The following is a 22,456-nucleotide window of genomic DNA, read 5'->3' as shown; positions in this document are numbered from 1 at the left end:
GAAGGGTGAAGTGTGAACCACTGAACGGGAGCCAAGAGTGTGTTTGTGGGTGCAGTGACATCTTGAGGACGTGCACTGAATTACACATGGAGATTTTAGCTGTCAAATTCATTGATCAGGAATGTGTCAAGAACTTGCGTAACACAACACAGGATAAAGTGTGAAAATAACCTAGATGGAGCCAGGATATTTCTTTTTTGCTTTTTTCCTAAATGTTTCGGAAAATGTTTATGTCTTATTGTTTGTTTAATTGAAAGCTGTGATTTTCTGTATTGGCAGTGTTACCTGGATTTCTTTGTGCTTCGTTTCTATTCAGTAGGGTGACATCTAAGTACAGACTACTATAATATAGATCCCAGTGTTAATCAATGAACAATGTGTCAATTAATAGTCTTTATCAGGCAGTTGCATGGGAAAAAAAGAACAGATAGGAACACAGAGCACACTGAATGGGGAAAAATCACCTTTACACACACCCTCAATTCTCTCTCTCTCTCTCTCTCTCTCTCTCTCTCTCTCTCACACACACACACACACACTCATCCATTTTCTCTGCTTCTTTAATCAGTTAACTTCCTTTTTCTCCTATATCTCTTTTACCAAAGTACACTCTGATATCAGCTACTCCCTCTCTACAAACACACTCTCTCTCTCTCTCTCTCTCTCTCTCCCTCTCTCTCTCTTTCTCTCTCTCTTTCTCTGTCTCATGCACACACACAGACACACACACATTTGAAAGGTGAAAGAGCTCAGCTATCCAGCGTTTGCCTGGCCGTACGATGAAGGCAGTGCACGTGTGTGTGGTTTGTGTTGGGCTTTGCCTGAGTGTGTTTGTATGCGTGACTGGAAGTGTGTCACAGAAAGACTCCAGCTCTATTTCAAAGGACAAGGATGTCTTAATACTTCAGAAAAGCAACTTCCAAAAAGCTCTCAAACGGCACAAGCAACTACTCGTACACTTCTGTAAGTATTTCCGTGTGTGCGTGTGTGGTTGCCGCTGCATGTTTGTGATCCCTTTGAGTAATAATATTTTGCAGTAGAGGGTGAGAAGAGACAAATGTGAGTTTGGCAAAAGCCCTAAGCATATCTTTCTTCACTGGCCTCTCACCCAGGGTTCATCTCTAAATGTGTTGAGATAGACAACTGTCCCTTTCACTAGGTTACTTTTAATATAACATAACCATCAATACTCTCATTTAAAGCTGGCCTGGTGGTGTATTAGACATGTGTGTTTGTGTGAACTTGAGAAATGACATTGCAATATATAGTCTTATTGAATGTGACTGAGTTTGCAGACCAGACTCACTGATTAGCTTAGCGCCAAAAATCGACTCACTAAAAACTCCTCAAGAGAAATTGTTTAGGCTGTTTAGTTTTCAGAATTGTGTCGTGGTTTCATATGTGCAGTCTTACTTTTGTAGTGTTTAAAATAGAGACACAGTCTGTAATGATTCCAGACGATTTGTCAATCTGTGCCCAAGACTGATCCAAATGGCATATTAAAAAAAAAGACATTTCTTCCTTTCTGGCTTGTTCCCTTTGGTAATGACACAATGTGAGATACAGGAGCTTGACTTTCATTCTCACTTTCATGGAGCAAAACTGCACAGTTTCAGCTAAAAAGCCTTGAAACCATAAATCATAAAATCAACAAGTCAACAAGATATCTTTTTTTTCCTATGAATTTTGCTGAAAACTGGTCATTCAGCATTGACCAATGCAGCAATACAGTCAAACAATACATCTGGCTCATTTCCTAACAAAAAGACAATACTAACGTTTCTTCTTTATGTTTTTTGTTTTCTTGGTTGTTTGTTTGGTTGGTTGGTTGGTTGGTTGGGGATTTTTTGCACTTATTTCAGATGAACCACTCTCTAGAGAATCAGTGGGATCCATCCTGGAGTTCAGTAAAGCTGCCAGTGAATTACAGAGAGAGAACTCTCCCATCAGGCTGGGCAGCGTGGACATGTCCAAGGAGAAAGAGCTGGTGAGAGAGCTAAACGTCACCACTGTCCCTTCTCTACGCCTCTACCTGTCTGGAGACACGTCCAACCCCATCTACTGCCCTGGTAACGCTCCACCCACTTTCTCAACATTCCAACGGCTTGTTTTTTGTCTGAAGGGCTATTCTTCTATAAAATGCAAGCACATATTAAAGAAGTGAATCCGGAAATAAAGCTGATATAATCTGAACCTTCTTTAAAAAAATTAATTCTGGTGTTTTATTTTACAAAGGACTATACTACAACACTTCTGAGATAGTATCGCTCTGTATACACAGTGACAATGTTTCAAGGTCGCAGTTATATTGCTGTGTCAGTGTAGTGCTCTATGACACCCCCCACCCCTCAGCAAAAAAAAAAAAACACAGTCTTGCTCATTTCAGATGTCTCTACAGTAAGACTTTATGCAAACTCACTTGGGTTTCATGTCACTACAGATTATTTGAATATGCAGGAAAATAGTTCTCAATAACTTGACTGTATAAATCACATTATTATTGTGTATAGTATGTTCCTCCTTGTACTTCCATGCACCTGAGTTAAGCGAGTTTGTTAAATAATTGGTTTGTAGTCATGTACTCAGAAACATACTCAGAATGTTTCAGGACATGAGGGATGTCTTATTAAAGCTAACAAGTCGTTGATCTCCATTCCCAGTTCTGAAGAGCTCCGTTGCTATCCTGACATGGCTGAGGAGAAGGGAGGGACCTAGCGCTGACATCATCACTGATCTGAGCCAATTAGAGAGCTATACCAAAACACATGAGACTGTTGTTCTAGGACTGTTCAAGGTAGAATATCATTCCCTTTCAACAATAATACTAGTTTATGTCTGACTGTCAGAATATGACTATGTAATGGGATGGTTATGATTTTGTGTGTTTGTTTGTTGTCAGGTATTGATCATGAGTAAGCATGGGTGTGTGTGTGCACGTGCGCGTGCATTTGTGTGTGCGCATGTGTTTGTGTGTGCGTGTACGTGTGTGTTGTAGGACATTGAACAGGGCATGGTGAATGTGTTTTATTCAGCAGCAGTTGACCTTCCTGACCTGCCCTTTGGGGTGACAGGAAGTAGTGATGTCTTCAACAAGTATGACATCACCAGTGACACAGTTCTGCTTTTCCGCATGGTGAGAGAAGGCCTGAACCACTTTTTCATTAATCCAACCATGAGTTGTACGATAATGATTTAACACTACCGAATATTATCATTGTGTGAGTGGTAGTAATTTGTCAGTACTACATATGAATGTATACATTTTCCTCTTCTATCTTTCTTTCTGTGTGTGTGTGTTTGCATTGGAATTACAGTCAAAACTGGAAGAGAAGTTTGAGATGTCAAGTGATACGATGAAAGAGGATCTCATGCATTTCATCAGAGTCAATGAGATGGCACTCGTCACTGAGTACAATGGCATGGTACTAACACTGACCAGAATCTCTCTCTCTCTATCTCACACACACACACACACACACACACACACACACACACACACGCACACACATACACAGACGTACACATGTACACACAGTCACTGGACTCCATTCTGCTGTGTTTCAGACTGCATCTCAGATCCTGAACTCTGTGCTGTTAAATCATTTGATTCTGTTCATCAATAAGACAGAGGAGAGCTTTCCAGAGACATACCGTGCCTTTGAAATTGCTGCAAAACACTTCAGAGGACAGGTCTGTGCATTTTTACATTATCTCATTATCTAAAAATTTTCTGAAAAGATGGATTTTTACAATTGATAAGCATTAATGTGCAACTAAAAATAAACAGAAAAAAACTGTCTGGTGAGGGTGTCTAGATTTGACTAAACCCGTAATTACTAACACAGACAAACAAACAAAAAGACTTCTTCATCACTCAGTGATGATGGCTCTTCTTAATGATAACTACACAGAAATAAAAGCATTTCACAATATTAGATTCATAATTGTGGTAGAGCTGTGTTGCCCAGAGATCTGAGAAGAGAAATCTCCATAAAATATTGTTGATGTAATTGTCATTATGTGTGACCAGGTGCTAATATACCATAATAAGAATTTTAGTAAGTATTTATGATACTTTTTCACTAGGTACTTTTCGTGCTGATTGACGTAAGTGAAATTCGGAATGGGCGAATCCTGGAATATTTCCGGATACATGCAGTGGAAGCACCAACGGTCCGTATGGTAAACTTAACACACAATGTTCAGTACCAGCTGCCCTCTGACCTCATCAACACACACACTCTCCAAGAGTTCTGTCAGAGCTATCTACAGGGAACAGCCAAGGTGAGATCACACAAACACACACATACATGCACATACACACACACACACACACACACACACACACACACTCAAATACTGTGCACCTGGAGAGCTATAACGTACAGCATACAAACATAGACAGTCTGTGCTCCTATATAGTGCAACACTGACAAGAGAGATGTAAAATAAAAACCCTGTGTGTGTGTGTGTTTGTGTGTGTGTGTGTGTGTGTGTGTGTGTGTGTGTGTGTGTGTGTACAGCCAAAGTTACAGAGCGAGCCAGTTCCTGCTGACTGGGATAAACAGCCAGTGAAGGAACTGGTGGGGACAACATTTGAGAGAGTTGTCTTCAACGATAACAATAATGTGCTAGTTCTCTTCTGTAAGTACTCTCACACACCTCTCTGACTGCAGCAGTGTGTATTTAAGCGTGATTTCCCTAGAGCACTCTATTTACTGTCATCTCACTGGGCACAATCTACTCTTTATTGGCAAATAACTGAAATGTGGATGCTACCATACCACAATAATATCATATTACTGGTGTAAAAGAATCTGTTATATGTCAGTGGCTATAACACAAACAGTATAACTGGATACAAGCTAAAGTTTCTTGATTTAAATATGTATATAATAACATTTAGAAAATGTTGAAATAACATATTGGTAACATTTTTCCTTTTTCCTCAGATGCCCCGTGGAACACTGAAAGTCAAATGTTGTTTCCTCTGTGGGAGGAGCTTGCTGAGACCTTCGGTAACCATGACAACACAGTGGTAGCCAAGATTGATATAACCGCTAACGACGTAAACGTCCACCTGCCGGAGCGATATCCTTCAATCCAACTCTTCCCTGCAGTATACGCTGAGAGGGTGAGAGGAAGTGGCCTATGCACATTTTTATGTGTTATTAAAAAAATAACAACATTGATATAGTGTTTAATGTGAAAATGAAGACAGACACATTTTTACAACTGACTCTCTCGCTCTCTCATCTCCACTAGAACTTTATAGTATTATTGTCAGATATTTACATCAGTAAATCAGTTTTGAACATTTATCTGAAAATTGCTGGTAAACTTTGTGGAGCATAACAGTTAACAGTTCAGTCTGTTATATTTGCTGGGTTAAAGACATGACAGATGTTTGCAGATAAATTTTTTCTTTGTAATCAAGTGCTATGGAGTTCAAGTGCACGTATGTGTGTCTCTCTGACATGCTCTCTTTCTCTCTCTCTCTGTCTGTGTATGTATGTGTTAGATGGTGCCATATTCAGGAAAGAGAACATTAGATGCTCTAGTTGAGTTTGTGAATATGCATATTGAGAAGGCCATCAAAGACAAAGCCAAGGTTAGCTGTGTAATATTCACATAAAAACACACACATTTAATACACAAACACATGTGCACACATTCATACCTTGTTACAAATTTCCTACATCTGCTGATGATTTGTGTGGACTTTACAGGAGGAAGAAGAGAGGAAGAAATTCCTGGAAGCACAAAAAGCTTTTGCCAAAGAAGAACTATAACTAAACACATGCATAGTTTTTCAACCAAGCTTGGAGGACAGTAGACATGTTACTAAAGCTCCCTATAAAGCTTCTGTTAATACTGTAAAACTCATTAGATTTGGCTCTTGTAATATCCGAATATCCCTGAAAATTGTTTGGATTTGTCAAATGAGTGAATGTTGTGAGAATGCAAAAGATGCAGTAATCTCCTTTGAAACTAACCTTAAATAAATATTTCACAGACATTATAAATAATTGCCAACATGGATCACCATTATAGTGTTCTTAATATCCCTCTGAAATATGATGAAATAAAATGAAAATAAGAGAACATCTGTGTGACACATCATCCCTAAATCAGTCTATGAAGGTTTAACTCTTATCTACCAGCATGAACAACAACAGCAAAACAGACATTGCTAATGCAGATTTAGCCCATCTTTCATGTAGGCTCACTATTAAAAAGGAATTCATCAATATTAGATGGGCCTTAAATCAAGCCTGAAAAACATATTGAAACTAAAAACAATATCAACCCGAGAGCTCGTGATAGAAAAGAGACAATTCATACCGAGAGACAATTCTGACGCTTTGCTCACTCAGTCTGTATCATGCTCAGATCGGTAATGGAGACCAACCACCTGATCAGATTTTCGAATATAAAATACAAATTCATAACGAAATAAAACACAAAACTCCTGTTTGGATGTTATATCTGTCCACCAAAAAAACAGTGAAAACACTGACAGCGCCGTCTTCAAAGCACTTATCACTTATATTGTCAACCATCTTCAGGGCTGTAACACCGTTACGTACAACTATACTGTGAACGACAGTGGTTTAAAACGTTTTAAAAGATTCAAACGATGCACTAAAAAAACTCAAAGGTGCTATGTTTGCAATGACTGCTTCTACTGAAGCTCCCAAGCTTTCTAGCACCGAGTGTGTAACCATGGTTGCAACCCCTACTACAATCAGCGGGCCTCCTCTACATTTGAAACGCTACGAAACCCAACTCAATATTGTTGTCTGATGTTTACATTAATAACTACACCCACAAAGCATGTGCCTATTTTGTTCGAGTTGGCTAATGAGAGAGAAACGAGGTCGGGACTGGAAGAAAATTGAATTCCTCTCCTTTCACCGTAACACATCTGATGTGTTCTTAGAATAGTTCTAACTACAGATACACTGGTAAAATAATTCAATAATGTAAGTAGGGAATACAGGTGTGACTCAGTTAAGTCATCAGAACCACTGAAGTAACCTACTGTTCACTTTTATTCCTCCTATTTTTCAGTTAAATGTAGCTTAGGTAGGCCTATAGCGTATAATATGCTTGTTGCTCAGTAAATCAAAATTTAATTTTTATTAACTTGAATTTAAATCACCCAGAACCAGAGCTTCCTCTAAAAGACTTCTGGGAAGTTTTCTCAATGGAGAACTCTACATCTGAGCACGGAGCGAAACCTGACCAGGTAAACGTTTGACGCTGAAGTGAGAGCATCGCGTAACGACCACACGGCTGAGACAGATAAATGTGTAATTCATTGTCGGAGAGGCTGAACTCAGATTACTCGGCAGCGGTGAAAGCAGATGTAGTAGTTCAGTACTGGAGCCTCTAATCTCCTATCAAAGTGCCGTGGGTTCCTGTGGTAGCAAACTTCAGTAAGTTCCGTATTTTGAGTGTTTAAGGAAACATGGAATCTCGGGTGGTGCTGTTGACTCTTACTATTTCTCTCCTGCCTCTTATCATAAAAATTCAGATTTCATGCACGGACTCAGTTTGCTGGCAAACGTCTTGAAAATGGAAACCTAAGTTGTATGCGAAAGAAAGAAAATTGAAATGTAAAGAAAACACATTCAGTGCACCCAGTACTTTCAGAGAATGTATGAGTTAATTTAACTTGTAACTGACTCTTGGTGAGCAATCAAAGGCGTTTCAACAATGGTATTAAGGGCTTTCCATTAATCCGGCAGGTGTATTGTCGAGAGGAGTTGACTTAATCAGGCATGCTTGTTGGGTATGACCCTACTTATTTTATAAAATCGGGGGCAAACAAAACAGGGGAAAAAATGTATAACGACGGTGTGGCACAGGTGGTAACAGTATGTGATTGTTCTGACCTAGCAGAACTAATTTTTTTCCGTACTTAATAGGGGAATTGGTCGAGTAGCATTTTGTAAAAAGAGTAAGCGAACCCTCAGTCTTCATTAACAGAAATACTTAGCTTATCGGTGTTTCCAGCTGAATGAAAAACCGCTGGGACGGAGGAATAAAAATTCGGCTAGAGGTGTTTTAATAGAACAGAATTGTACGTTAATTATTCTAACAGATCGGGCACTGTTTGAATATTATCGGTCTCGCTCTATCTCTCCGGTGTACATATGGTCGGATTTTGTTCTCTTCTTTGTCCTAATGCACTTAACTTCCCTCAGGTGTACCCGTAGAATGAGTTTTAACTCTGCAGCGGATTCGGAATGTATTCCACCCCCATATGTCATACCAGGTATTGTATCCACGTTTGTAAAAGCAATTATATCCGAACATTTGTGCATCTGTTAAGAGTGAGCTCAAGCGCGTGTTTGGCTTAGGGGGTATAATTTGCACTTTTTATTTTCAAGAGGTCACATACTACGCTCCTACTCAAGAATGACGTTAAAGGGTGATGCTGGAAGAACACATTTTCATTCACAGTTATGTGTAATTAACTAAGGGGAATTCACTTACCCTATAGTTGCCCCTTGAAATCAGCATATTTCCTTTAATCATGGACAGTAAAGATTGGGTTTTATTTGATGACTTGTCATTCTGAGGTGTGTGTGTGTGTGTGTGTGTTTTGGCAGTGGAGACGAGGTCTTATAATGACAACGTGGGGGTTTATCACGTGCATGCACCCTTCACTCCCCCTAGAGGGAGCCTTCCACATCCTGCTGAGACTCCCATGCAAGGTTAACACTAAAACTCCACTCCATAGTTTATGACCACCGGCAATTTTAACAGCAACATCTTACTAAACCCAACCTTTAAATCTTATACATTTCACATACTGATAAGCTAAATCTGCAGACTCCTGGCATTCGCCTTTTACGCTAAAGGTTAACACCAGGAACCCTTCAGTTTATGGTATTGATGCAGTCTCTCTTTCTCTCCCTATCTCCCTCTCTCTTAGGTTCTCCTCCCAGACTGAAGCTGGTCAGTTATGAGACATCCCTTGGCTCTGACTCTGGACTGACAACCTGTCCATCATGCCAGCAGCAGGTCATGACCTCCATCATGTACCGTGCTGGAACATTCGCTTGGATCATATGTGTGTTATTCATCCTGTGTGGGTAAGACCCCCCTACACACACACACACACACACACACACACACATGCACACACACCCCAAATACATACATGCATCATACAAGGTTGCATGTACATATACACAGTTACACCTTATAAATGCATCCACACTTCTCTGAATAATATACCCCTGCATGGACACACAACTTAGTGTGTGTGTCTGTTAGAACTGGATGTGACTGAGCTGTTTGTATGTTATAGGTTAGTGCTGGGCTGCTGTCTTATTCCGTTTTTTGTGAAGCATTTTAAAGATGTCTATCACTTCTGCCCGTGCTGTCGCCGGCTGCTGCACGTTCACCGCAGAACGTGCTGTGTGACGTGAACCTTACCATATGCGTGTGTGTGTGTGTTTGTGCGCTTTTTTTCCCTGTGTTCATCCATCGAGCTGACATTTTAGTCTATCATATGGCTTTTGTACTTGTTTGTGACAATAAAACTAAATGAGCTTCATGATCTCTCGTGTCAGTCTTGGAGGAAGTGTGTGTATTTACTACTGTCTTGCAGGAGATGTGTAGGTGTGTGTGTATTTACCAGAGGGATTAGATGGCCTTTTTGAGGGATTAGCTGTGGTGAGATCTTAGATCCTTTTTATAGAGAATTGCTTTGAAACACGTGAGGAAAATGAATGTGAATATCATACACTTTCTGATCCTCTCTCTCATACACACTCAAGATTTACACCATATGATGTATTTCACTTTCTTGTGTCAACACACACCACAGCACAATACAGTGTCAAATACCCTGATTTCATCTGGCTCAGATGATCCATGTGGAGTTTGCATTCAGCTGTTTGGAAATTGAATTGAAAACTTAACACATCTGACAGTATTGCATTGTGGGTGTTTGACTACCTTGTGAAACCTTTATTAAATACAATTAAAGGACAAGATGTATCAGGTGACTGTGTGGCACGGTTAGTTAGCTTGCATGGTATATTATGTAACCTGGTCACGGTAATCCACACGTGTACGGCTTACCAGATCTGGAGGATTCCCTCACCGCTCACACACTCTCACACACTCCACTTTGTCTATAAAAGTCAGAGCAGTGCCTGGGTGCGGTTTCTACGGTGACAGTTACCAAGGGTGAGAGAGAGGTGCATGTGGGGAGTTGGGGACAGGAGCTCAGCCCCTTCAGCCGAACATGAGAGACCCTTTTCAGAACATGCTCCAAAGTTTTTCTCCCGGTTCTCCTCCAAGACGGAGTTCCTATCGTATCTGTTTCTTTTCCTAGTCAAGATGCCGTTTCCACCGGTTAACCGCCCAAGGACCATCTCAGGTCCCAGTAAGGAGAAGCAAGCCTGCCCCTCACCCCTTCTGACAGTGAAAGGCACCGAGGAGAGAGGCTCAGTAAAGGAGAAACTGAAACTGCTGGGGAAAAAAGCCACACCTCATAAGAGTAGGTTACCCACCAGTCTTGGGCTGCGTCCGGATGGAAAGAGCTCTTGGATTACCACTCCCCGGCCCATAGACCTTATCGATGGATCAACAGCTAGCTCTGGTAACGATGTCGAGGCAACCAATTCCTTAACCACCAGCTCCTTGGCAGCTACCGGCCCCGACAACAGCGCTTCAGCCACGACCAGTTCTAGCAACAACACCAAATCGCCCAGCTCTACAGAGTCTCGCGGTATAGTTGCCTCGTTGGGCCACTCCAGATCTCATGAGAAAAACGAGACAAAGGAGGTCGGGGCTGTGCGTTTCGCCCTCAGCCTGACTCCTGAGGCTGTCCTTCTCTTACAGAGGCGCAACCGTGAGAAACAGCTCCGCACAGCCAAAAACAGCACGGACACGGGGCTTCGCAGACGCAACCCCTCCTTGAAGAACCCACGGATGGGGCCTCAGGGCTCATCACATGCTCATGCCCCGATGGGCCGACTGGGGAGCGGGCCGCAAGATGCCAGCGTGCTCATGAAGGTGTCACTCCTGAACGAGAGACACAGGTACGATGATGTGGAGTATGAAGATGAAGATCGGGGTGTGGACGAGAGCGTGCTGCTGAAATGTGCTGAGTGGCTGCGAGGGGTGGAGAGCGCCACGGGGGCAGCGACACTGGGCAAATTTGACAAGTCCAATCAGAAGAGCATCTGAGACAACCCAGGAAACAGCACACAGGATCAACTGCTGATTGGTGGAAAGGCCATTGACTCTTACACGTAACGTAAAGCATCAATGGATTCCATCATTCACAGTCATATGCGGTGATTGGTTCTTCGTCACTGTGAAATTTTCTGGCATAGAGACAGTCATACAGTTGCACAATGTGGATCATGTTTGAGATTTTTTTTTTTCAGGCTTAAATGCAGATTGTGTGCTCCTTTGAATGAGTAGCTGATAAACTGTAAATTCACAAGTTGCAGTATTTTTTGGTGCTTTTTAATTGGAAACATCATTTGAGCGGTCTTTTGTGGGGTTTAGGGCGATCAAAACTTGATACCAGGCATTAATTCAGTCATGTGTAACATTACTGACACATTTGTAAATGAGCAGACACCTCTGGAGAAGTTATTTTCATGCATAGACAATTAAAACCCACTGAAACCACCCATCAGGATATCTTAGAGTCCATGTTTAGAGACAGCTTAGAGAACATGTTGAGTGTATGTTACTTGAATGTCGTGATGTAAAGTTATAATAGCCTGAGGGGAAAGCCTTCTTGAAAGGGATGACCATTGACCCTGAATGACGGGATTGCTTCCTTAAAATTGGCCTAACTGTTGCTGAAGTGTAGAGTTCTTTTGGAATAGGCAAAGAGTAAGAGCTTGACAAAGTAATGGAAACATCTTATAAAGAAGGAGTAATTAAAATGCAGTTGAAAAGGGTTCTATATGTGTTTTATACTCATTTTAATGTGACTTATTAGAAAACTTGTGCTATGAAAGACCAGTAAAACACAGAGATGTGTTTCAGAATGCAAAATATTTAGAAAGAATTCAAACCTAACGTGTCAGTCACAGAGATGACAGTGTTTTTAATTGTTCTGAAGGGAACGGGATGAAACAAATCATAACTGCAAAAGCCAAGCAAGGAAAAATACCCGTCAGGGACAAGTTGAACAATCCATATACCTTAAAAGTATTACTCTATCATTTCTGAAATTGTGTTTTCGTTCATTCTGCAATGTTGACGTTAAGTGTTAACGGTTTTCGTCTAAATTAACAAGCACACTCACGGCCTCAAAGGCCTTGAGTAATTAAGGAGACCACGTGTCTTAGCCATGTACAGCGGCTCTCTGATTCTCTGACTCTTCACTCTTCTGACACTGGCTTTCCCTTGCCTGCTTAAGGGCTTAAACTGCGTGGTTTAACAGGGCTTAATTACTGCAGGCTTGCCCGGTATACTCTCTGATCCCCTTAAATGACAGGTGCCTTCCTCAGTGACCAGCACGTGTCCGCTGCCCCATCACCCACAGAAAGGCCCGGCAAAATTCACTGCACATGTGTGTTTGTTATTACTGAACTACACACAGAAACTGAGTATTCACTGAACATTGAATCCAGTTCATTTAATATACACTTATGTGGTATGTAAGGAGAGTTAGTTTACCTGTGTGATTGTATGCATCCTTTTTTCCTGGTAACAGTGTCATGTGTCTCTATGTTTTAAGTACTCCTGATATTTAAAAGAGCTTTAAACCGGTATAATCAATGTCGTTTGCCTACGAATTTGTCATGATTGAGAACAATAAAAAAACTTCAGCCTTCTGATATAAAGCATACTGGCTTGATACTACTGTATATGATTGGCTACTTTTATCAGGAACAAAACTGCTGTTTGGTTTCCTGGACCTTAGTGCATTTTGAATGGGGAATGACATTTTACAGTACTTAGACTGCTTTTATTGTCATTTCCAAATATGCATGATTCATAGATACAGGGGAACAAGACTGCATTACACAGGGACCACAGTGCCACATAAAACAAATAAATAACGCACAATAAATACTGAGGACAAACCCCCACCCCCCAAAAGTACTGATCAATAAATATTAGGAACAAAATGTACTGAGTAAAACTTGTACAACATACAATACAAAAAAAACATATTACTAACCTGGACATAACAAGCACGGCTGACACAGACAGTGAATTACTAGCAGCAACATTGTAAAAGATTAAGTTGAAGTCTTGTCTGAGAAGCCAGTCTTGTGTATATGATATAATGAACCTTTGACCTGTGATAGAGTATCTCATAGATCAACACATTGGTGGGATTTATTGACTGTATCATAAACATTAAAACGCTAAGAGCTAAACAAACAAATCGTGCCGTGATAACGTGGACATTCGGCTTTGCTTTCAAGATTTGTTCCATTATCAGGCCAAAAATGTCACAAATGCAGTACCATAAGAATTGACTGACTCGTCTTCATGGATGAAAAATTGAGGTTTGGCCTTTTTTGCCTACGTGATATGAAGCACTGAACATGATGGAAATCGTGTTTTCCTTGTCAAAGGATGTGTGAATTGAGAGAGAGAGAGAGAGAGAGAGATGCTTTTAATGTGTAATGAAAGGAAGTTTATTGCAATTCTTCTCTAATCTGATCTTTCCCTCTTAAGATAAAGGGTGTTAAACCCACCTGCTAAACCACTTGTCGTTCCATGCAGAGATAATATCTCACACACACCACACACACACACACACACACACACACACACACACAAAATCAAACACAGAGAGAGATGACCTTTTCTTAAAACAGTTTGAGCAGAGAGGAGTTAAAGCATTTGACCGATATACTGTTCTGTTATCAGATTTTTGGCTCCTGTCATAAAGTAAAGTAGAACCTCAATGCAAGTTATTATTTATTATGAGGGCTAGGAACAGATTAGGCCCTCAGGTCATAACAGTTAGGACCAGAGATAAACTGGACAAGCTCCACATTTGTACATGGGATTATGGATAGTTAGGTAAAATAACTTGACAAATACCTTTTTTTTCAGGGCCCATATGGGTACTGATTATTAGTAATCAAGGAGATCGATGACCGATATTTGGGGCCAATATTCATTTGCAGTAAATATGAAAAAATGTGTCAAAATTTACAGTGACACAAATCCCAACACAACGGTTCCTTTAAATAAGCTTATGTTTGATGAAATAATAAATCATGAAAAATATCGAACATTTTAACATGGTGTGAAAATAATAAAGTGAATGGAGCTCCCAGAGTAGGCCTACATAAAATTGTAAGTATTTTGTCAAACAAATTGCCGGACGTGGTTCTAAAGGTATAAAATGTACCGACAGCTGCCATCTCAAGATTTGTGCTTGTGTGTTTGACCCGCACATGTGCCAATTTTTCACTGCCAGTGCCAACCACCATTCATTTTTTCTGGCTTCAGTGGAGACCGGAGGATTGGTGAAAACAGCGAGAAAGAACGAAGAACAGCGGGAAAGTTTCTCTACGCGCTCAAATGTTGAGAGGAATTCTACTTTGACGGCAGAGTGGAAGCAAAGCAGATAAGAGAATGTAGAGTCTGAGTTGTTTTGACTTGATAAGCAGGGTGAAGTTATTTTAATAGCCTAATGGAACGCCCATAATGGTGAGTGCGGGCTAGAAACCACAGTCAGAGCAGAGAACGCTCGTGTGTGGGAGTTAGGGCCACCAACACAGACATAAGAGAGTTAGGGAAAGTATTGTTGTGTCGTAGTCCAACTCTTATCTCTCAGTCTTTTCCACTGACGGACGACAGGTAACGTTCCGAACTCTTTACTCAATTAACAGGTGATTTACAACAATCTCTGGGTTGGGAGAGATGCCTGAGAACAAAACAAAAAACATCCTCCAAAGCAAAACTCTATCAATCAGACAAAACTGGCAATCCTCTCGTTTTGCTCCTCCTCCTCAGTGCCCCCCCCCGCCCCCAACTAACCAACTAAGGCACCTCTCCCCCCAGTAACCTGAGTGAAATGTATGAGGCGTGCATGTGTGTGTCACTACAGTATGTTACCTAGTTAGTTTTGTAGACTTTCTGTGCTCTTTTTGCCATCTACCAAATGACTTCTGCAGCTTTGGGTTCTTACATATCCTCTCGGTGAAGAAAGAAAATGCATCAAGGCGATTCTCTTTCACGTTCCTCTGGATGCAGACGGGACATTGAGCCAGACTACAACTACAGCACAACCGTTTACAGGACGGGGGCTGCATCACAGGAGCACCTGCTTCATATAAAATGAAGTAGCATATCCGTTAAAATAACAGTTCCAATGATCGTAAAAATTGTGAATATTGGATCTGATCACCGGTAATCCTGCATCAGTGCTCGAGACATGGATGTCTAGAGGCTAATGAGATTACTGCAGTGAGGGGAAAGTGTGAAGAGATGGTTGTAGTGACTGTTTCTTCTACATGACAAAAAGTGTTCTTGACATGCAAGTGGTGTACACAACCTGTAGCTTTTTCAGGCTGATAAAGGTTAGAGAAGCAGGCTTGGGACTGAAAGGTCGCCGGTTCGATCCCCTGGACCGGCAGGAAAAATGTGAGTGGAGGGAGTGAATGAACAGCGATTGCCCTTGAGCAGCGCACTTAACCGCCATTTAACACACTAGGAGCACTGTTCATTGCTCCTAGTGTGTGTGCGTTCACTGCTCATGGATGGGTTAAATGGAGAGGATGAAAATCGAGATGGCAGCGTGCCCATGAGTGCAGCTACGTCAGATCCATGGTCCACGATGGCAGTCCACGTGAAGTGCAGCGGCTACCTACCATGATCCTGAGGACATGCAATTTCATCCCGCTGTGTGTACTGTGAGTGTACATGACAGGGATGACAATAAAGAGAATTTCCTTTCATTTCATTCAAGTTTTGCAACTTTTATGTTTCAGTAGCTTCTTTTCTGTGAGTATTTCATTGTAAAGTGTTAAGAATTATCCTGTCACCTAACACACCTAATCCTAATTCACCTCTGATTTTATGATTAATGTGCATACCTCCACTCAGTGCATGTGTGTTGCCCCCCAGTGGTCAGGACTGGCATCGCAGTAGTAAGTGAAAACACATTAACTCTGAATTGGCTTGCACTTTTGAAGTTTTGCATCCTTGTGCCAATAGCCAATAGTAAATCATATACTCTCCAGACCAACGCTTTACTTTATGTTACATTTTGGCTTTGGATTAAATTTTGGAAAACTAAATTAAAATAAATGGATAAAAACAGTTAGCACAGGTGAATTAACTAGGCTGTAATGGACTGGTGACCTGTACAGGGTGTTTCACCACCTTTAGCCCAGTGAATGCTGGGATAGGCTCCAGCAACCCCCTGCAACCCTAATTAGGATAAGCAGCTTAGATAATGAGTAAATGAGAATTAAGTAGACCAAATCCAGTTGTGGAGGGCTGAGGTCCCTCTGTTTGTCACATCAACCCAGCTCTGTGGTCTCTGATTGGCTGAAGAGTTTCCCAGGTAAACACTCTGTCCAAAACAGCCTGTCATCACAGTCATTAGTGTGAATATGCTTAGACGCCCCACTCACAGCTGGTTCTTATCAGTCAATGTCACACGTTTCAACATGACCTCAGTAACAGTTACCTCACGCACTCTTCTGCCTATGTTCATTTAGGTATACCTATTGTATAGATGGTCTTTGTATACAAACAGAATTCGCTATCAGCTGTATAAGCCATTAGTATATTCATTGCAGCCTTAAACATGGTCATGGCAGGTGTGGTGTGAAGTAAAGGACTGAAAGCATGATGTTTGATTTTTGACATGGATCTTCACTTTGATAACTTGGAGGACTGGAGAACCATGATTTTACATGATTTTTCTTACACTCTTCATTTTTGATATTCTCTTATTCTCTCACAAATGGTGGAGAAATGCAATATTGTATCTGATGCAGTCATATATCTCAGCTACATTTTCTTCTCGTCAGCAGAAAATGTACAGAGTTAACTGAAGTGCTCTCTACACGGAATGCAATCAACACACTATGCCTTAAATTTTGTGTAAAAAACATCCTTATTTCAAAGGTAATAAAATTAACAGTCAGCGTCAACTTACTGGGCCATGAAAAAAGTCTGAACATATGATTTTCTTTTCTGAGATTCTCACTTTTATATCATAGATTATAACACAAATGGATTATAATGTTTAAGGATTAAAGTGGAGCACGCCCTGACCATTCTCTCCTCATTTTTTCCTCTCCCTCTGGGCACAGTCTTTACTGTAAAAAGTTCGCTGGAGTGACATCACTTCTCTCCTTGTACAGCCGAGCTAAGACATTTTTAATAATTAGAATGGACAATGAACACGAATATTTTTGGTATTGCCAGTGCATCAAATGATAACACTGTTTTTTAAAGGTTTCTTCAGTTTCTAGTTAATCCACCACAGCAACACTAAACTGACACCTGCTCTCGGCAGAAAAGAGCTACTGCAGTGGAAATACATCTACTCATCCTGTGTGTTTTTGTACTACTGAGACATTTTGTTTTAACGAACATTTCCTGAGAAAACATCCGTCAGACAAACCTGTAACATTTGTCAGTGTCTACCTCTCAGAATTGTTTTTCAGGGTCTCAAAATCATTTTAATTATTAATATTCCTCTTGCTTGACCTTCAGGAATTTTCTTTCAGTACAGCGTGTTTCTGCCCAAATCTCATCTTGATTCTTAGTGACAAAGCACGTTCAAAGATCAGGTGACCACTGTTATTGATTAAGTTTAGTTTGTCTGAGGGTCTTGGCTCCGAGAGGAGAACTGCTCTGCTCTCGCAATTTCTCTTTCTCTGTGAGTGTGCGTGCGCCCGCGTGCGTGTGTGTCCGCACATTTCTAATTGCCATGAACCGTCTGAATAAAAGAAAACGTGGAGGTGCCAGAGAGGAGTTGGGGGAAAGCCTGGCACTTTTTCAAAGTGCTGTGGCAACGTCCTCTCTACGTCTCTTTGATGAGTGCACTCTTAAATTACATCTAAATGGCTATGACAAAACGGCATAAACTATTCCCATTGCTTTCAGCACTATTAATGGGTAAAGAAACCAGTACACGATGCACCTTCAGAACGAAGATGGACCTGAGAGACGTACAGGTTTTAACGGAAGGAAGGGTCCTGAAGTGAGAGGTAATTTCTACGGAACGCTAGCAGTACAACCGGCAGAAAGTGAAAAGTACTTCAAATTTCGTAAAAATGGGCTTTCTCACATTACTGATCAAAACAAGTAGCCGTTTCCACGTAAGGATCTTACTGGTAGGCTACTGTAAGAGTAGAGATACCGCTGTTGCGTTTCTGGGCACATCTTAGTCACCTTGTCCTGCTCTGCCGGCGGTCACAGAGGGGACAAGTCAGTGGCTCCAGTGGTAATGAATTCCCGGGAAGTGGGCCAGCTATAAGACGTCCCTTTTTATTGCTCTTTTCCCTACTGAATCAATCCAAGACCGGTAGGACCTCCCTTTTTATTGTTCTTTCCATTCACGAAAAGAATCCAAGAACGGTGAGATTACACCGTATACGTTTCACTATAAAACAAAATTGCCAAACGAATTCAAACACTATATATAAAACTGAACACGAAACCACGAAAATCTATTAGAAAGCGTCCCCCCGTCACTCTGTTCCTTAAGTTAATGAAAGACTGATTGTATGCGGAACCGCACGCGTTTTGAAAGAACACCCGTCAGCACTTAACTGATATTTTATCTCCTGCATCCTCGGAGAGGGCATTGCTGTCCAAGTGCATACTGCGCGGTTAAGTTGCTTGGTTCGACCGGAGATTCTCGAACTGAGACAGCTGCCACAGCGACCTTAATTATCGCAAACAACGTCCGAGATGACTCTCTCGAGCACACACGAAATTTTAATCACCCCCAAATCATTCACTTATATCTTTTGTCTTACGGTTTTTCAAAACGTTTGTTTCTGGTCCTTCGCTTATGCCCGCGCGTTCTTGGTGCCGAAGCCGTACCCCATTCTTTGTCGCTGATTATCTTACTCTGTCCGTCTCGCATTTGGACCGCTGATATTATCTATCGCATCATAAAGACCAGTGCACCATCTCAGACTTCAATACAGTTTTCCGACAGTGACGTCAATCAGTCACTCCTTTTCTTGTTCTTGCCTTCGCACGTCCCACCGTTCAGGACACTCAGATGCAGACTACAGACTCGCACGGACGGAGACTACGTAGGTTCATCACTGAGTATATGTATATTTAGGTGTGTGACATTGATCACAACAATGTCCGGTATTTGGTTACGTTTTATAGCTCACTAACATATGAGCTATAAAATAATTAGTCGTTTTATTCTCTCCTCACATCAACAGAAGAGTTTGTTTTTTTAAAACAATCCTAATTCTTTTCAGGTGTGTGTAGGACTTACCCTCTTAAAACCATACAGAGAGGGGAAGGAGCAAGGGGATCGTAACATGGACCGTGTTTTTTGTTGAAGGAGGCGTTGACAGTTACTTAGACTTGGACTTGGAGACATGGTCACTCACTGTCCAGACAGAGATTAAAGTGATGGAAGCCTTATCTGAGTTTCCATGGGACCTAATAAACATTTCAGCCTCATCTGTGCCCATTTTCACTAACTTCTCATGCTGTCAGACGACAACTCAGTTGGGCACCGCCGACAGCTATCTGATCACAGTGACTCTCTTCTGTTTACTAACAGTGATATTTGTCATCGGCACAGTCGGCAACGTCTACACCCTGGTAGTGATGAGTTCGTCGGGGTTACGTAAAAGCGGCTCCATGTTCAGTTACGTGGTGAGCCTTGCTTTGGCTGACTTACTCTACCTCTCCACCATTCCTTTTGTCCTCTGCACGCTGGTTCTTCACGACTGGCTCTTTGGGGAGCTGGGATGTCGGCTCTTGTTCGGCCTGGACTTCTTCAGCATGCAGGCTAGCATATTCACCCTGGCCTGCATGAGCACCGAACGCTACCGGGCCGTGACGAGGCCGCTGGAGACCTTCACGCGGACCCCACGCCGCCGCAGGCTCCACAGGGTGCTCCCCTGCGTCGTGTGGCTGGCTGCCTTCCTGCTCGCGCTGCCAAACATGCTGATGATTCATCTGAAGAGAAGCGTGCGAGACGGGACTCCAAAACGGATGTGTCACCCCACGTGGCAGATGGGTGCTTACCGCGCTTATCTGACGGCCTTATTCGGCACTTGCGTCCTGGTGCCAGGGGTGTTGATCGGTGGGGTGTACGCCCGGTTAGCGCTCGCCTATCGAAAGTCGCAGCGGGCTGGCGTCGTGGCAGGAGGCGACAGTCGAAAGGTTCGTGGGTCGAAGCACCGCCTGCTTTATCTCATCCTTGGCATCGTGTTGGCATACTGGGCATGTTTCCTTCCTTTCTGGATTTGGCAGCTTATTAATGTCTACTGGCCCGGTGGTGTGAGTCAGCATGCAGCGGAATACGTCAACGTGACGGTTACAGCGTTGGCCTATGGCAACAGCTGTGTTAACCCATTCCTCTACACCCTGCTCACAGAAAACTACAGAACATACCGACATCGCCAGAGCCGCCGACACACCGGGCCGGACAGAAAGTTCCAGGCCCATGAGAGGGAGGCATCACGCAGGTCAGCCTCAGTGTCATCAGCCGGGGGCAGCGTCGCACTCACTGAGACCACCAGCACTGTGGTTCACCTTAGGGGTATCACTGATGCCTGTCACCTTTGACCCTTCGACCTCTAACAGTCAACAGCATGTCATTTTGAACCACTGGAGCTTACACTGAATATTTTTTGAGGAATAAAAAAGGCTTAAAGGTCCTTTTGAAGCCTGGCCATTTTGCGCATATGCCAGTCTGCATCGTTCCATTTGCACTTCTGCGTAATTTTGTTACTTTCATTGCTACTTGTATCAAGTTGTAACTTGAGCTCTATTACTGTAATATTTGTGAAAGAATAGAAGTGAAATATGTTAATAGTTCCTCAGATATAGGAGTTTGGCCTGAAACAAGGATGGTTTTGTTGTGAGGACTATTTACCACAGCGAAATATGCAGAGACTTAAATGGATGTGTCCCATTTCTGTAATGTTCAGAAAAACAATGAATTCATTATCCTGTATTGTAAATGTACTACAGTTAATAATGTGTGTGTGTGTGTGTGTGTGTGTGTGTACAAACAGTTGAGCAAATACATTTGTCGAGGCAGCACCACACAGCTGGCAGAATGTTCCAGAATGACGAGTGAGGACGTATAAGGAGTGAGAGAGAGTTGGCATCTCTGTGTCTGTGTTTACCTGCGTCAGATAACAAACAGGTCTTGTGCCTCTGCCAGGCAGTGTGCCATGATAAATATTACCATTTACAGCAAATGCCAAATACCACTCCAATCATCTTCTACATTTTAGTTGTAAATCATGCTTTACTCAATAAGCACTGAATTACTGAAGTGTTGGAGTATTGAAGCTTCTTGCAGTAGTCTCAGAATCTTTTGTATCATTGTAAATAAGACAGAGAAGCAGATGTAAGTCTGTTTATATGAGGATGAGAATGTTTGACTCAGAGGTAATGTGCATATTTTATGGTGAAACCTTCCTTTTTTCTCATATTCAACATATTCAGGTGTCACCGTGACATGTGTGGTTATTGTGTATAATAATAACCTCTGTGGTTTGTATATAAGCTTTGTGCAGATATTGGGTGCGTTTGCCTGGGGAACAGAAGTTAGTGAGACTGTATAACTGATGCATGAGGGTGACAGTAACAAAATATTATTAGATTTTCAGTCTTCTCTTTGAGGGTTGATATCTCCTCTACTTGACGTTCCTGTTTGTGATTATGTGCTGGTGCATTTTAAAGTCATCATCTTGGGTTTTTTTTGTTTTGTTTTGGTTTTTTTTTTTAGAAAGGTATTATAACTATTATAAATAAATTACCATACCAAATGATACTTAGTGTTATGTTCAACAACTGTTGAAAAAAGAGAACTTTCATTCACAAGGATAATAAATGGTTGTTACCTTGGTCCATGTCATATGTTGCCACAAAGCCTTACTTGACCCAAATGAAAAATAAAGTGGAGATTTGCTGTTCTCGGAGCCCTATACAGTGGAGTCAATCTTGGGTGGTCATGTCAGTACTTTGAGCTGTGCTCAGTCTCTGATCCTTAGGGAACCTTAAGAGGATCACACTTTTAGAGAGCTGTAAACATGGATGCGGAACCTGTCTACATTTTCCGGAGAATTTTTTTTTCATGAAGGTTCAGACTATTCTGAATATTTGGAATCCTAAAGGCATTTATATTTTGTCATTTCAGATAAAAGCAAATCGTAGTAACTGCTGTTATAAAAAAAAAAAAACTTCTCTGTGATTCAGTGGCAAAAATGATCATCTACAGGACACCAGGAGGAATGAGGTAAAACAAATGTTA

At 41.6% G+C, this 22,456-nt stretch overlaps 3 protein-coding genes across 3 annotated transcripts; all 3 read left to right on the top strand.

Moving 5' to 3' along the window:
* The first annotated feature begins 779 nt into the window (after positions 1–779).
* Positions 780–5,792, top strand: LOC115817592 (protein disulfide-isomerase). The gene is made up of 11 exons (XM_030780915.1): positions 780–963; positions 1,863–2,069; positions 2,661–2,794; positions 2,996–3,133; positions 3,315–3,422; positions 3,565–3,690; positions 4,087–4,284; positions 4,524–4,644; positions 4,953–5,134; positions 5,522–5,611; positions 5,730–5,792. The coding sequence occupies exons 1-11, from the start codon at positions 780–782 to the stop codon at positions 5,790–5,792; spliced, it is 1,551 nt and encodes a 516-aa protein (XP_030636775.1).
* A 4,435-nt stretch (positions 5,793–10,227) lies between these two features.
* LOC115816068 (proline-rich protein 18) lies at positions 10,228–16,644 on the top strand. The gene is made up of 2 exons (XM_030779040.1): positions 10,228–11,158; positions 16,592–16,644. Exons 1-2 carry the CDS (start codon positions 10,228–10,230, stop codon positions 16,642–16,644), a joined length of 984 nt encoding a protein of 327 aa, XP_030634900.1.
* A 1,477-nt stretch (positions 16,645–18,121) lies between these two features.
* Positions 18,122–20,757, top strand: LOC115816067 (urotensin-2 receptor-like). Its single transcript, XM_030779038.1, has 2 exons — positions 18,122–18,187; positions 19,678–20,757. The coding sequence occupies exons 1-2, from the start codon at positions 18,122–18,124 to the stop codon at positions 20,755–20,757; spliced, it is 1,146 nt and encodes a 381-aa protein (XP_030634898.1).
* Positions 20,758–22,456: the final 1,699 nt, after the last annotated feature.

Source organism: Chanos chanos, chromosome 7 (assembly GCF_902362185.1).
Source record: "Chanos chanos chromosome 7, fChaCha1.1, whole genome shotgun sequence".
Taxonomy (NCBI): domain Eukaryota; kingdom Metazoa; phylum Chordata; class Actinopteri; order Gonorynchiformes; family Chanidae; genus Chanos; species Chanos chanos.
The sequence above is the reverse complement of the archived record's forward strand: the minus strand, read 5'-3'. Positions and strand labels throughout refer to the sequence as shown.

Excerpts from the sequence above, each read along its gene's own strand:
- LOC115817592 (XM_030780915.1), top strand. The coding sequence starts at position 780 with ATGAAGGCAGTGCACGTGTGTGTGGTTTGTGTTGGGCTTTGCCTGAGT. Across the intron at positions 2,070-2,660 it reads CAACCCCATCTACTGCCCTG|TTCTGAAGAGCTCCGTTGCT; the intron begins GTAACGCTCCAC and ends CTCCATTCCCAG. Across the intron at positions 5,612-5,729 it reads CCATCAAAGACAAAGCCAAG|GAGGAAGAAGAGAGGAAGAA; the intron begins GTTAGCTGTGTA and ends TGGACTTTACAG.
- LOC115816068 (XM_030779040.1), top strand. The coding sequence starts at position 10,228 with ATGTGGGGAGTTGGGGACAGGAGCTCAGCCCCTTCAGCCGAACATGAG. Across the intron at positions 11,159-16,591 it reads GTGGCTGCGAGGGGTGGAGA|ACGCCCCACTCACAGCTGGT; the intron begins GCGCCACGGGGG and ends GAATATGCTTAG.
- LOC115816067 (XM_030779038.1), top strand. The coding sequence starts at position 18,122 with ATGCACCTTCAGAACGAAGATGGACCTGAGAGACGTACAGGTTTTAAC. Across the intron at positions 18,188-19,677 it reads ACGGAAGGAAGGGTCCTGAA|ACGACAACTCAGTTGGGCAC; the intron begins GTGAGAGGTAAT and ends TCATGCTGTCAG.